A 16078-nucleotide genomic window follows, 5' to 3' on the forward strand; every position below is an offset into this window, starting at 1 on the left:
AAAGACACCTGTCCACACACTCAATCAAACCTCTCCACAATGTCCAAGACAATGGCAGAGAGCTGTGTAAGGACATCAGAGATCAAATTGTAGACCTGCACAAGGCTGGGATGGGCTACAGGACAATAGGCAAGCAGCTTGGTGAGAAGGCAACAACTGTTGGCACAATTATTAGAAAATGGAAGAAGTTCAAGATGACGTTCAATCATCCTCGGTCTGAGGCTCCATGCAAGATCTCACCTCGTGGGGCATCAATGATCATGAGGAAGGTGAGGGATCAGCCCAGAACTACACGGCAGGACCTGGTCTATGACCTGAAGAGAGCTGGGACCACAGTCTCAAAGAAAATCATTAGTAACACATTACGCCGTCATGGATTCAAATCCTGCAGCGCACGCAAGGTCCCCCTGCTCAAGCCAGCGCATGTCAAGGCCGGTCTGAAGCTTGCCAATGACCATCTGGATGATCCAGAGGAGGAATGGGAGAAGGTCATGTGGTCTGATGAGACAAAAATAGAGCTTGTTGGTCTAAACTCCACTCGACCGTGTTTGGAGAAAAAAGAAGGATGAGTACAACCCCAACAACACCATCCCAACCGTGAAGCATGGAGGTGGAAACATCATTCTTTGGGGATGCTTTTCTGCAAAGGGGACAGGACGACTGCACTGTATTGAGGGGAGGATGGATGGGGCCATGTATCGCGAGATCGTGGCCAACAACCTCCTTCCCCCATTGAAGATGGGTCGTGGCTGGGTCTTCCAGCATGACAACGACCCGAAACACACAGCCAGGGCAACTAAGGAGAGGCTCCGTAAGAAGCATCTCAAGTTCCTGGAGCGGCCTAGCCAGTCTCCAGACCTGAACCCAATAGACAATCTTTGGAGGGAGCTGAAAGGCCATATTGCCCAGCGACAGCCCCGAAACCTGAAGGATCTGGAGAAGGTCTGTATGGAGGAGAGGGCCAAAATTCCTGCTGCAGTGTGTGAAAACCTGGTCAAGAACTACAGGAAATGTATGATCTCTGTAATTGCAAACAAAGGTTTCTATACCAAATATTAAGTTCGGCTTTTCTGATGCATCAATACTTATGTCTTTCAATAAAATGCAAGTTAATTACTTAAAAATCATACAATGTGATTTTCTGAATTTTTTTTGAGATTCCGTCTCTCACAGTTGAAGTGTACCTATGATAAACAATTACAGACTCCCTTGGGGAGAACAAGTATTTGATAACCTGCAGAATCGGCAGTGTTTCCTACTTACAAAGCATGTAGAGGTCTGTATTTTTATATACACACCATACTTGTTCTCCCCACTGTGTGTGTGTATATATATATATATATATATATATATATATATATATATATATATATATATATATATATATATATACATATATTTTCCTATAAATATATATACGTGTGTGTGTGTGTGTGTATATGGGTATGTATGCATATATAACACTGCTCAAAAACATTAAGGGAACACTTAAACAACACAACGTAACTCCAAGTCAATCACACTTCTGTGAAATCAAACTGTCCACTTAGGAAGCAACACTGATTGACAATACATTTCACATGCTGTTGTGCAAATGGAATAGACAACAGGTGAAAATTATAGGCAATTAGCAAGACACTCCCAATAAAGGAGTGATTCTGCAGGTGGTGACCAAAGACCACTTCTCAGTTCCTATACTTCCTGGCTGATGTTCTGGTCACTTTTGAATGCTGGCGGTGCTTTCACTCTAGTGGTAGCATGAGACGGAGTCTATACAACCCACATAAGTGGCTCAGGTAGTGCAGCTCATCCAGGATGGGACATAAATGCGAGCTGTGGCAAGGAGGTTTGCTGTGTCTGTCAGCGTAGTGTCCAGAGCATGGAGGCACTACCAGGAGACAGGCCAGTACATCAGGAGACGTGGAGGAGGCCGTAGGAGGGCAACAACCCAGCAGAAGGACAGCTACCTCCGCCTTTGTGCAAGGAGCACTGCCAGGAGCACCGTGCAGGACGTTTGGCATTTGCCAGAGAACACCAAGATTGGCAAATTCGCCACTGGCGCCCTGTGCTCTTCACAGATGAAAGCAGGTTCACACCGAGCACGTGACAGTCTTGACAGAGTCTGGAGACGCCGTGGAGTACGTTCTGCTGCCTGCAACATCCTCCAGCATGACCGGTTTGGCGGAGGGTCAGTCATGGTGTGGGGTGGTATTTCTTTGGGGGGCCGCACAGCCCTCCATGTGCTCGCCAGAGGTAGCCTGACTGCCATTAGGTACCGAGATGAGATCCTCAGACCCCTTGTGAGACCATATGCTGGTGCGGTTGGCCCTGGGTTCCTCCTAATGCAAGACAATGCTAGACCTCATGTGGCTGGAGTGTGTCAGCAGTTCCTGCAAGAGGAAGGCATTGATACTATGGACTGGCCCGTCTGTTCCCCTGACCTGAATCCAAGCACATCTGGGACATCATGTCTCGCTCCATCCACCAACAGACTGTCTCACCACAGACTGTCGAGGAGTTGGCGGATGCTTTAGTCAAGGTCTGGAAGGAGATCCCTCAGGAGACCATCCGCCACCTCATCAGGAGCATGCCCAGGTGTTGTAGGGAGGTCATACAGGCACATGGAGGCCACACACACTGCTGAGCCTCATTTTGACTTGTTTTAAGGACATTACATTAAAGTTGGATCAGCCTGTAGTGTGGTTTTCCACTTTAATTTTGAGTGCGACTCCAAATCCAGACCTCCATGGGTTGTGAAATTTGATTTCCATTGATAATTTTTCTGCGACATTCAACTCTGTAAAGAAAAAAGTATTTAATATGAATATTTCATTCATTAAGATCTAGGATGTGTTATTTTAGTGTTCCCTTCATTTTTTGAGCAGTGTATATAAACATTTACCCCCAAAATATATGGGGGATTGGAAATTATTTAGACAATTACATTGATGGAAGCGATAATCTATTAAAGCTGATCCACCCCCCCAAAAAAATGAAAAAAAATGCAACATTTAGGTGATAAGCAGTAATTGGCAGCCACTACCATCATGGGACTTTTATTCATTGTTTTATTTGAGGGCGGAACCTAACAGACCTCAAAAAGTGCACATTTGTCAACACTACAGTTATGTAACGACACACAATTAAGGATATGGCCTGTTAGGTTCTGCCCTCAGCGCAGTGGTTATGCTCTCGGGCACTGTCACCCTTCTACTATGCCACCTACTGCTTGCCTCGCTGGCTAAACAGCTCTGGCTCATGGTACAGTGCCTTGCGAAAGTATTCGGCCCCCTTGAACTTTGCGACCTTTTGACACATTTCAGGCTTCAAACATGAAGATATAAAACTGTATTTCTTTGTGAAGAATCAACAACAAGTGGGACACAATCATGAAGTGGAATGACATTTATTGGATATTTCAAACTTTTTTAACAAATCAAAAACTGAAAAATTGGGCGTGCAAAATTATTCAGCGCCTTTACTTTCAGTGCAGCAAACTCTCTCCAGAAGTTCAGTGAGGATCTCTGAATGATCCAATGTTGACCTAAATGACTAATGACGATAAATACAATCCACCTGTGTGTAATCAAGTCTCCGTATGAATGCACCTGCACTGTGATAGTCTCAGAGGTCAGTTAAAAGCGCAGAGAGCATCATGAAGAACAAGGAACACACCAGGCAGGTCCGAGATACTGTTGTGAAGAAGTGTAAAGCCGGATTTGGATACAAAAAATTTCCCAAGCTTTAAACATCCCAAGGAGCACTCTAAACTTTCAGCTCATACAAGGAGAAGACTGATCAGAGATGCAGCCAAGAGGCCCATGATCACTCTGGATGAACTGCAGAGATCTACAGCTGAGGTGGGAGACTCTGTCCATAGGACAACAATCAGTCGTATATTGCACAAATCTGGCCTTTATGGAAGAGTGGCAAGAAGAAAGCCATTTCTTAAAGATATCCATAAAAAGTGTTGTTTAAAGTTTGCCACAAACCACCTGGGAGACACACCAAACATGTGGAAGAAGGTGCTCTGGTCAGATGAAACCAAAATTGAACTTTTAGGGAACATTGCAAAACGTTATGTTTGGCGTAAAAGCAACACAGCTCATCACCCTGAACACACCATCCCCACTGTCAAACATGGTGGTGGCAGCATCATTGTCATGCTGGTGAATGAGGACCCAAAAGCGACTTGGCGAAAACAGAGTATTTAATCCAGAATAAACTTTACAAAACAAAAAGCATAATACTACACGTAAAGACGAGAACAGACTGGAGACTTGATCGAGAACTGCAGGTTGCCTCGGGAAGGCACTTGAACCTAGCAGACTCAGACACCTGCTCACCACGCAGCATCTGAGGGAAACACGACACGACAGGGCAAAACATAGACACAGCACGGTGAATTATAAATGAGGATCCGACCGGGCAGGTACGGGAAACAAGGAGAGAAATAGGGACTCTAATCAGGGAAAAGGATCGGGAACAGGTGTGGGAAGACTAAATGATGATTAGGGGAATAGGAACAGCTGGGAGCAGGAACGGAACGATAGAGAGAAGAGAGAGCGAGAGAGTGAGAGAGGGAGGGGGAGAGAGAGGGATAGAAAGAGGGAAAGAACCTAATAAGACCAGCAGAGGGAAACGAATAGAATGGGAAGCACAGGGACAAGACATGATAATAAATGACAAAACATGACAATCATGGTTTGGGCCTGCTTTTCTTCAGCAGGGACAGGGAAGATGGTTAAAATTGATGGGAAGATGGATGGAGCCAAATACAGGACCATTCTGGAAGAAAACCTGATGGAGTCTGCAAAAGACCTGAGACTAGGACGGATATTTGTCTTCCAACAAGACAATGATCCAAAACATAAAGCAAAATCTACAATGGAATGGTTCAAAAATAAACATATCCAGGTGTTAGAATGGCCAAGTCAAAGTCCAGACCTGAATCCAATCGAGAATCTGTGGAAAGAACTGAAAACTGCTGTTCACAAATGCTCTCCATCACTGAGCTCGAGCTGTTTTGCAAGGAGGAATGGGAAAAAATTTCGGTCTCTCGATGTGCAAAACTGATAGAGACATACCCCAAGCAACTTACAGCTGTAATTGGAGCAAAAGGTGGCGCTACAAAGTATTAACTTAAGGGGGCTGAATAATTTTGCACGCCCAATATTTCAGTTTTTGATTTGTTAAAAAAGTTTGAAATATCCAATAAATGTCGTTCCACTTCATGATTGTGTCCCACTTCTTGATTGTGTCCCACTTGTTGTTGATTCTTCACAAAAAAAATACAGTTTTATATCTTTGTTTGAAGCCTGAAATGTGGCAAAAGGTCGCAAAGTTCAAGGGGGCCGAATACTTTGGCAAGGCACTGTATATACAGTGCCTTCGGAAGGTAAACACCCCCCTTGACTTTTGTTTTGTTACAGCCTGAATTTAAAATGTATTAAATTGAGATTTTGTGTCACTAGCCTACAAACAATACCCCATAATGTCAAAGTGAAATTATGTTTTAATAATTTTGAACAAATTAATAAAAAATGAAAAGCTGAATATCTTGAGTCAATAAGTATTCAAATTCTTTGTTATGGCGAGCCTAAATAAGTTCAGGAGTAAAAAGGTCCTGACAAGTCACATAATAAGTTGCATGGACTCAATCAGTGTGCACTAATAGTGTTTAACATTATTTTCTTCTGTACCCCACACATACAATTATCTGTACGGTCTCTCAGTTGAGCAGTGATTTTCAAACAGAGATTCAACTACAATGACCAGGGAGGTTTTCCAATAGTTTGCAAAGAAGGTAACTTATTGGTAGATTGATATTAAAAAACATCTGACATTGAAAATCCCTTTTAGCATGGTGTATCATCAATACACCCAGTCAGGCACCCTTCCTAACTCAGTGATGCCAATAGTGACTTTAAAACAGTTACAGAGTTTAATGGCTGTGATAGGAGAAAGCTGAGGATGGATCAACAACATTATAGTTACTCCACTATACTAACCTAAATGACAGAGTGAAAAGAAGGAAGCTTGTACATAATACAAATATTCAAAAACATGCATCCTGTTTGCAATTAGGTACTAAAGTAAAACAGATAATAATGTGATAAAGAAATTAACTTTATTCCCTGAATACAAAATTGTATGTTTGGAGCAGATTCATTGCTGAGAACCATTTCATACAGTATTTCTAAGCATGGTGGTGGCTGCATCATGTTATGGGTATGCTTTTCGACAAGGAAAATTGAAGTTTTTTCATACAAATAAATGGAATAGAGCTAAAAACAGGCAAGACCTATAGGAAAACATGGTTCTGCCTGCTATCCAACAGACACCGGAAGAAAAATTCACCTTTCAGCGGCATTTGAATGTAAATATTTATTTTTATCAAAATGCGTTTTTTGCCCAAAAAAAGCCTCCTGGAACATGTGCCTTAATAACAAATGTGTATGCCATCTGTACATATGAATAATAATTTTAAAAATGGTTTAGCCACGGAAAAAGTGAGGAACCTTCCTGCTAGCCATGATTGGCTGAGATAATGGTTGGCTTGGACATGCCGAGGAGATCAGATTGGTCTGCCATGTAGCGCGCTTCTGCCTATGACATGAACTGCTCAGAATGTGTAGGTAATCCTGTGTAAAGCAGCTTTTTTGAAAGATATAACTGAACTGCAAAAGTGTTGCTAATGCTCTCTACTTTCTGGAGGACCGAGTTTTGAAATCAGTTTAATGATCACTGAAACTTTGTGATAGCTAAGGTGATGATGCAAATTCTGGTGTTTGATTGCAAATATGCGAAGGGAGTCATAAAGATAGCACACAAAAGGCTGTTTATAAAACACCTGTCTCAAGATAACATCTTCTAACCGAGGGCAACAATGGCATCCGTGACAGAGAGGGAGAAGCGTTCATCCATAAATATGAGTAAGAGAGTCTAGTTAGTTACATTTTAGGATATTTTACGTTTCTAATAGTGTCAATGTAATTTTAATTGCAAGTTAATCTGTTCTGTTAGCTAGCTAGCTGATGTTAGCTGGTTGGCTAGCTAGCAAATGTTACGTGTATTATCTATATAGTAATTTTATTCATATCTCCAAGCCATTTGCATTGCTAGTTTATAACCCAATGTTAGCTAGCTAACATTGAACCTAGTTGGTTAGCTTTAGCTATAGATTCATACAGGCTAGTAACGTTATGAGTTGGGATTATGGTTCATTGTTTAGCTAGCGAGCTAGATGTCTAAACAAAGACTCCACTATGCAAGTAACCATTTCAGTGTACCGTTACACCTTCTGTATCCTACTCATGTGACAAATAAACATTGATGTTATATGATATAGTGTGTGTTTACCAGAGACAGTAACATGAAGAACAACATGACCTGCACCAAAGTCAAATTAGGATATTATGTTAGTCCAAGTAAAAATATTATTTGGTAGAATGCCTTGCTTTTATTTTGTCATACTCTTTTCTTTAATTAGGTCACCATTAACTTGTAAATAAGGATATTGTTGTGAGTTTATTTTCCTGTAATAATGAATAAAAATGAGCTACATTTAAGACGTTGTTAGCTATATGATATGGTCATTAGTTAAATCAGCTAGCCAGCTACATTAACATTAGCTAGCTAACAAGCTAGAAACCAACCAAAACATTGTTTAGAAAGGTTTTTGTAGCCTGATTTGCTTGAACGACATACTAAATTCATTTTTAAACAGATGGATTTATTGGTGTTAAAATACAGAGGGGCAAAAAAGTGTTTAGTCAGCCACCAATTGTGCAAGTTCTCCCACTTAAAGATGAGAGGCCTGTTATTTTCATCATAGATACACTTCAACTATGACAGACAAAATGAGAGAGAAAAAATCCAGAAAATCACATTGTAGGATTTTTAATGAATTTATTTGCAAATTATGGTGTAAAATAAATATTTGGTCACCTACAAACAAGCAAGATTTCTGGCTCTCACTGGCCTGTATCTTCTTTTTTAAGAGGCTCCTCTGTCCTCCACTCGTTACATGTATTAATGGCACGGCACCTGTTTGGTCTTTTATACTGATAACAAGTTACCTGTCCACAACCTCAAACAGTCACACTCCAAACTCCACTATGGCCAAGACCAAAGAGCTGTCAAAGGTCTTCAGAAACAAAATTGTAGACCTGCACCAGGCTGGGAAGACTGAATCTGCAATAGGTAAGCAGCTTGGTTGAAGAAATCAACTGTGGGAGTAATTATTAGGAAATGGAAGACATACAAGACCACTGATAATCTCCCTTGATCTGGGGCTCCACGCAAGAACTCACCCTGTGGGGTCAAAATGATCACAAGAACGGTGAGCAAAAATTACAGAACCATACGGGGGGACCTAGTGATTGACCTGCAGAGAGCTGGGACCAAAGTAACAAAGCCTACCATCAGTAACACGCTACGCCGAAAGGGACTCAAATCCTACAGGGCCTTTCCTTTACACGGATCAGTCGTCCTGGTCCCTTTGCAGAAAAACTGCCCCAAAGCATGATGTTTCCACCCCCATGCTTCACAGTAGGTATGGTGTTCTTTGGATGAAACTCAGCATTCTTTGTCCTCCAAACACGAAAGTTCTATTTTGTTTCATCTGACCATATGACACTATCCCAATCTTCTTCTGGATCATCTAAATGCTCTCTAGCAAACTTCAGATGTGCCTGGACATGTACTGGCATAAGCAGGGGGACGTGTCTGGCACTGCAGGTTGAGTCCCTGGCGACGTAGTGTGTTACTGATGGTAGGCATTGTTACTTTGGTCCCAGCTCTCTGCAGGTCATTCACTAGGTCCCCCCGTGTGGTTCTGGGATTTTTGCTCACCGTTCTTGTGATCATTTTGACCCCACAGGGTGAGTTCTTGCGTGGAGCCCCAGATCAAGGGAGATTATCAGTGGTCTTGTATGTCTTCCATTTCCTAATAATTGCTCCCACAGTTGATTTCTTCAACCAAGCTGCTTACCTATTGCAGATTCAGTCTTCCCAGCCTGGTGCAGGTCTATAATTTTGTTTCTGGTGTCCTTTGACAGCTCTTTGGTCTTGGCCATAGTGGAGTTTGGAGTGTGACTGTTTGAGGTTGTGGACAGGTGTCTTTTATACTGATGACAAGTTCAAACAGGTGCCATTAATACGGGTATTGAGTGGAGGACAGAGGAGCCTCTTCAAAAATAAGATACCGGCCAGTGAGAGCCAGAAATCTTGCTTGTTTGTAGGTTACCAAATACTTATTTTCCACCATAATTTGCAAATAAATTCATAAAGAAATCCTACAATGTGATTTTCTGGATTTTTCCCCCCTCATTTTGTCTGTCATAGTTGAAGTGTACTTACGATGAAAATAACAGGCCTCTCTCATCTTTTTAAGTGGGAGAACTTGCACAATTGGTGGCTGACTAAACACTTGTTTGCCCCACTGTATGTATGTATATACACACACACACACACACACACACACACACACACACACACACACACACACACACACACACACACACACACACACACACACACACACACACACACACACACACACACACACACACACACACACACACACAGGTTATGGGTCGTACACATACATACACACACACACACACACACTATAGCCAATGTGTACTTTACACATTTCATCGCAAATTGCAACCAAAAAAATAAAGGGAACACTAAAATAACACATCCTAGATCTGAATGAATGAAATATTATTTTGAAATACTTTTTTCTTTACGTAGTTGAATGTGCTGACAACAAAATCACACAAAAATGATCAATGGAAATCAAATTCATCAACCCATGGAGGACTGGATTTGGAGTCACACTCAAAATTAAAGTGGAAAACCACACTACAGGCTGGTCCAACTTTTCCAACTTTTGTCCTTAAATTCAAAATGAGGCTCAGTAGTGTGTGTGGCCTCCATGTGCCTGTATGACCTCCATACAATGCCTGGGAACGCTCCTGATGGCCGATGGTCTCCTGAGGGATCTCCCCCAGACCTGGACTAAAGCATCCGCCAACTCCTGGACAGTCTGTGGTGCAACGTGGTGTTGGAGTGAGACATGATGTCCCAGATGTGCTCAATTGGATTCAGGTCTGGGGAACGGGCGGGCCAGTCCATAGCATCAATGCCTTCCTCTTGCAGGAACTGCTGACACACTCCAGTCACATGAGGTCTAGTATTGTCTTGTATTAGGAGAAACCCAGGAGGAACCCAGGGCCAACCGCACCAGCATATGGTCTCACAAGGGGTCTGAGGATCTCATCTCGGTACCTAATGGCAGTCAGGCTACCTCTGGCGAGCACATGGAGGGGCTGTGCGGCCCCCCCAAAGAAATGTTTCTGACCGTTTGAGCAGACACATGCACATTTGTGGCCTGCTGGAGGTCATTTTGCAGGGCTCTGGCAGTGCTCCTCCTGCTCCTCCTTGCACAAAGGCGGGGGGAAGCGGTCCTACTGCTGGGTTGTTTCCCTCCTACGGCCTCCTCCATGTCTCCTGATGTACTGGCCTGTCTTCTGGTAGTACCTCCATGCTCTGGACACTACGCTGACAGACACAGCAAACCTTATTGCCACAGCTCGCATTGATGTGCCATCCTGGGTGAGCTGCACTACCTGAGCCACTTGTGTGGGTTGTAGACTCCGTCTCATGCTACTACTAGAGTGAAAGCACCGCCAGCATTCAAAAGTGACCAAAACATCAGCCAGGAAGTATAGGAACTGAGAAGTGGTCTGTGGTCACCACATGCAGAACCACTCCTTTATTGGGGGTGTCTTGCAAATTGCCTATAATTTCCACCTGTTGTCTATTCCATTTGCACAACAGCATGTGGAATTTATTGTAAATCAGTGTTGTTTCCTACGTGGACAGTTTGATTTCACAGAAGTGTGATTGACTTGGAGTTACATTGTGTTGTTTAAGTATTCCCTTTGATTTTTTTAGCAGTATATATATATATATATATATATATATATTTCATAAAACGGCATCAGCACTTACCCGTCCAGAAGTACGTCCTGTCCTTGCAGAAACAGCTACTCAGTGTTTGAATCATAACACTCAAAGATTCCTCAAACAAAAAAATCTGTCTCACTTTCCCGATCAATCTCTTCTATAATCTGGTGCAAATCTGTATACTTATACTTGGACTTCGCCTTTCCTGATTTATTCACCATGATGTCTTCAATGAAATCGTTGGAAAAACACTTTCCAAAATACTACTTTCCAAAACACTGCTGTGCGTAACAAGCGTGACGGCAACTACTCTGATGTTCAAGGCGAGAATGAAGTTCGTTACGCATGCATTTACAAACAAGGGGTGGTGGTCCAACCCATAAACATCACATACTGGCGTTTACCTCAGCTCATTGGCTATCTACCCAGCTAGATTTCAAGAAGATCAGTGGTCATTGGGCAGAAATACAGTCAATCAACGAAGCTTTGCAGATATTATTGGTGCGCAATGAAGTCATTGCTCGTCGTCTTCAAATCAGTTCACTTCGGTCAATACATCCCGCAAAAAAAACAATCAAGTTTGGCTGTGTTGCTAACATCCAGAGGATTGCACTGAAACCAACTATGACTAGATAAACGATTGTTTAGTATGTGTAATTACATTGAATTCTCTGTAAAAAGTTGATAGAGATGGAATTCACGACAAAAACGGTTTACAAAATGTTTCGTTTTAGGCTATAAAAATTGATTTTATCAAAGAAAACGGCATTTCATTTGATCACTGGGAGCCTCAGGAAGATAAATAAGAGCAAGATATCAAGAATGTAAGTCATAATTTTAACTTCAGATGTGAATGTGTCAAAACCTTCATGGCGGAAAATGTTTTTTTTGTTGTTGATCGCTCTTCTCAAACAAAAGCATGGTATTTGTTCTCTGTAATAACCATTTTAAATTGGAAAACGTAGTTTGTTACCAAGATTCTAATCTTTTGAAGGATGTAAGACACTTGCCTTTTCAAGAATGTTTGTTACGACATTGTATTTTTAGCTGTCACTCTGAAATTTCCCCTGATGTTGATCCCTGTACGTGGATCGCAGCCATAAGAGGTCACCTTCAGATTCATTTAATTTGTTCGTTCTTTGTTATTCCTTATCCATACAATCCATTACGTACAATTGTACTAAATATGATTTGAATAACGCACAATTTTAAATCCCAGCAGTCTTTAATACATTCCAGAGCAAAAGGTTTAACAGTCGTTTTTAATTAAATAAATATATATGTATTAATTGGAATATAACTAATAACATTTAATAACAATAACTTAACTAATGCAGTGTATCATTGACATGGCAACTGTTATGCTTTGCTATTGCACAATTCTAATTTGTAGATAGGTCACAAATAAAGCTATCCTGAGTCAAATTGGAGCACAACTCATGAGCCCACCTCCTGCACCGCTCACACCTAATCCAGACCCCACCTGTGACTGAAAACAGGGGGAAAGATGCCAACTGAAAAGCTCTCTTAAAAATGGAGCTAGCTATAGTATCTAGTAATATTACATAAAATGCTGTGTAAAACAGCTAAAAGGCTAAAAAATGTAACAATAACTGTAAAACTATCAGTCACTAGTGGAAACTTTTACAACTAGTAAGGTTGCTAGCTAGCACTCCTAGCAGCTTATTCTAACTAGCTCGCTGGCTAGTATTTACTGCTGGTGAAGTAACTAGCGAGCAAATTAGCATAAACTAGCGCTAACTGGGCTAGTCATTGTCCAAATTACAAGTGGAAAGACATACTAGGGGCCAATTACCCCCTAGAAGGGGGGGGGGGTGTAGCCCCAACACACTCATCCAACATATTAATACTTTACTCAAATTATCTACATTTTTCTCTCTAAACAAGTGGATTATTTATCTTAAGGCTTTCCTTCTTGTATATTTAAAAAACAATTATAGATCTAACTTAATTGGAATATATCTACAACACGGAGAGTGTTAATTGTAACATCTTTGGGTCTTAATGCAAATTAAAGGGAGGGGGGGGGGGGAGTTGCCCGAGGAAGCTAGTTACCCCCTATTACCCTAACTTTGGCAAATAGGTAAAAAATAAATAATAATAATCTTAACCTATGACAAAATGTGGCTTAAAAATGCAGATTATGAACCAATAATCTGTGGGTGATGATGTAAATTTCGTTCCTCTATCAAAATAACTGAATTATGAAAGACCCATTAAAATAAGCTTTAATTAAGTAGCCACCTCTATAAACAGTCCCTCAACTCGACGTGAGGTGACCGTCATTCACAACAACATTGGCGAGGGCCAATGATACAAACAGACACCTATTAACACATCCCTGTATCCCCTAATGCACTGGCAGATCTGCCAGCCAAATAATAGAAACAAAAACAAAGGATCTGTGCCAACGATGTGGTCAACAAAGTACATTCTGCTTGAAACGACCTGAGTTTCCAACGAAAAACCCACAACATATTACATCCGATTCCACTCAGGACATATTTCTGTCAACAGAAAATCAGCAACATGCATTTTGTTTTTCTTACCAGTTGCATTCTTCCCACATATGAGGTGCTGGTTGGGCTGCAGCAGACCCCAGATCTCTGAGTCATTGTTGATGGCCTGCTCTAGGGACTCGAGTATAAATGTGGAGGTACCGTTGTCATTCTCGATGAGCACGCTCCGCTGCACTCGGCTGAATACCTCAAGGAACAGGCTTTCCACACAGGCAGTGAAGTATATAGCTGCATGCTCATGGACCCGGAGTGCCACTCGATTCTCAACCATCCACTTGAAAAAATGTCCTACAGAAAAGACGAGCCCGCACCGCGCTGACTTGCCCCGGTAGAATTTATCCCTAGTGCTCATATTATAGAGCGAAAGTGCACCGAGTGCTGCGGTGATGCAGTTGACAGAGATGGTCCAGGAGAGAACCATCTTGATGGCGCTTTGGATCTCGTGCTTGGTGCACTTGGCATAACGCAGACTGAGGCGCTGAGCCTCCCGGGCGACCCTCACCAACGCCCGACTGACCAGTGCTGAGAGCTTGGCAAGGACCTCTTGTGACGGGCTCCCAACACATAGCTCCTCTTTCTTCCTGAGTGCACACTCCACCTCGATGAGGCTCCATGGCACGTCCTCCAGCTCGGGAAGCTTGGCGCATTGGCTGGAGAACTCCAATATATCCGTGTCCTCCGCCAGGACGGTGTTGACCGTGTCCAAGCTGTTGTGTCGGCTGTGCATAGATTCGGTCAGATGCCAGCAGTTTCCCCCATGCGCATATGACAGATTCGTGTCTGAGCAACACAGCGACACACTGGAAGACCTGAAGGAGTCCGCGGCTCCACCATAACCGGAATCGAGCGTTAAATCCTCCAGCGTCCTCACAGCTGTCTTACTCTTGCCTGTCATGGCTGCATTGCATACTAAAGGTCTGCTTTTTCAATGAATGCCACAAACCCTGTCTCTGTCGCAGCTATTCCACGGCTCCAAGAGTTATATTCGGCTACATACAATCTCTGTAAATGAAGTGAATGTTTTACCTAGTTTTCGCTTTCTTGCGTTTACTGAAAATATTCCATTAAACTGGTCTTTCTCTAACTCCTGCGTAACCTGAGAGAGATCGAATCCACAAGCCACTGCATCAGGCGCAGCACCGACTCGTGCATGGAGAGGAGGGGCTAGGCACATGGTTGGCTGCTAAGGGCCAATCTGATGCCTTTATTACTCTTGACTGACATATTCAATTTGTCAACTGGGATGTATTATGATATTAGCTGTTGATGGGCACATTAAACATGTTTCAAATATGACTGGAAAAGGATTTACTCAAAAATCTGAGTCTTATACCATAATAAATACAACAGACTTAAAACAGGCAAATTAAGAATGACACTCTCCCACACATTTATCCACCTGCTATTGATCAGGCCTAATGGCTGGGAGGGTGTTGCATTTAGCACCTTAACAATGTCTGTCTACACATATGAAAACACACTCCGTACATTACATGCACATAATAATGTGATTCTTGTGGATTGTCAGATTAATATGATAGTTGATTAAAATGTTTACATGCTTTGGAAGAAGAATGAATATCATGTTTACATGGACACATCTGAAATCAGGCTACCTGATGGCACTCTGATGAATGCATAAAATCGGCAATCTAAATAAACATTCAACCACTGCGACCATGCTATTTTTTGAACATATGAAGTTTGTATGTGAAAATTACTTCTAAGACGCATACATTTAGTTGTTTCAAACTCACTTAGTTCATGTTAAAGACTTGCTCGGCTGGTGCTTGCACATGTGCAGATCAAACATACAGCTGAGATGCCGATTGGGGTGTTTAAATATCCTAATAATTCGAAAGATTGCTCAGAAAACCTTGTGTTAAATCGGAGTATGCTTACTTCGAATTTGGCCTTACACTGATTTAAGATAGGCAAAGCAATCTTTCGATTGCACAATGGTGTTTACATGACTATTGCATGATCTGCCTACTGCTATAACCAGTTTAATAATGATGCATGTAAACATACTCACTGATATAAGCTACAAATCAATAGACTGCTTGGGAAAAAATATTTAAAATAATTTGACTATGTCAATGATATGAAAATGGAATGAATACAGGATCGTGAAATACACATAGATAAACATTCACAATATTGATGGAAAGGATAAAAAACATCTGTGTCTTTGGGATGAAGGTCCTATCTTGACAGAGGTGCAACGTTACTGAATGTTGGGTCTATATACAGATATGGTTTTCGGTCAGGCATAAAATAATGTATTAATTCCGCTCAGCTCAATGCTACATTTCTTCCTGCAACCTTCTGAATGGCTCACATCACTGAACATACCCTTGCAGTCCTACTGCAGATAATCTCATGGAAACATCATCAAATGCCAAAAGGATATAAAGGAACAATCAAGAAATAGCAGTGGGCTAAAGGCTATATGAACATTTTAACTATCTATGTAGTTTGTACAATCCTAATTGATGGGATATTTTTTATATTTCCTCATTTGAGTGCCATAAAACACACGGTCCTGGTACTTATTA

General features: G+C 41.8%; 1 protein-coding gene across 2 annotated transcripts in view; it reads right to left on the reverse strand.

Moving 5' to 3' along the window:
• LOC124014460 (ankyrin repeat and BTB/POZ domain-containing protein BTBD11-A-like) overlaps positions 1-14636 on the reverse strand; it is a 218007-nt gene extending 203371 nt beyond the window's left edge. The window contains exon 1 of one of the 2 annotated variants that reach the window (XM_046329500.1): positions 13551-14636. In XM_046329500.1, the coding sequence (XP_046185456.1) occupies positions 13551-14415 (865 nt within the window). In that variant the 5' untranslated portion in view covers positions 14416-14636. The remainder of the gene's footprint in view (positions 1-13550) is intronic. The other variant, XM_046329501.1, reaches the window with a different exon arrangement.
• Positions 14637-16078: the final 1442 nt, after the last annotated feature.

This window comes from Oncorhynchus gorbuscha, linkage group LG25 (genome assembly GCF_021184085.1).
Source record: "Oncorhynchus gorbuscha isolate QuinsamMale2020 ecotype Even-year linkage group LG25, OgorEven_v1.0, whole genome shotgun sequence".
In the NCBI taxonomy this organism is placed as follows: domain Eukaryota; kingdom Metazoa; phylum Chordata; class Actinopteri; order Salmoniformes; family Salmonidae; genus Oncorhynchus; species Oncorhynchus gorbuscha.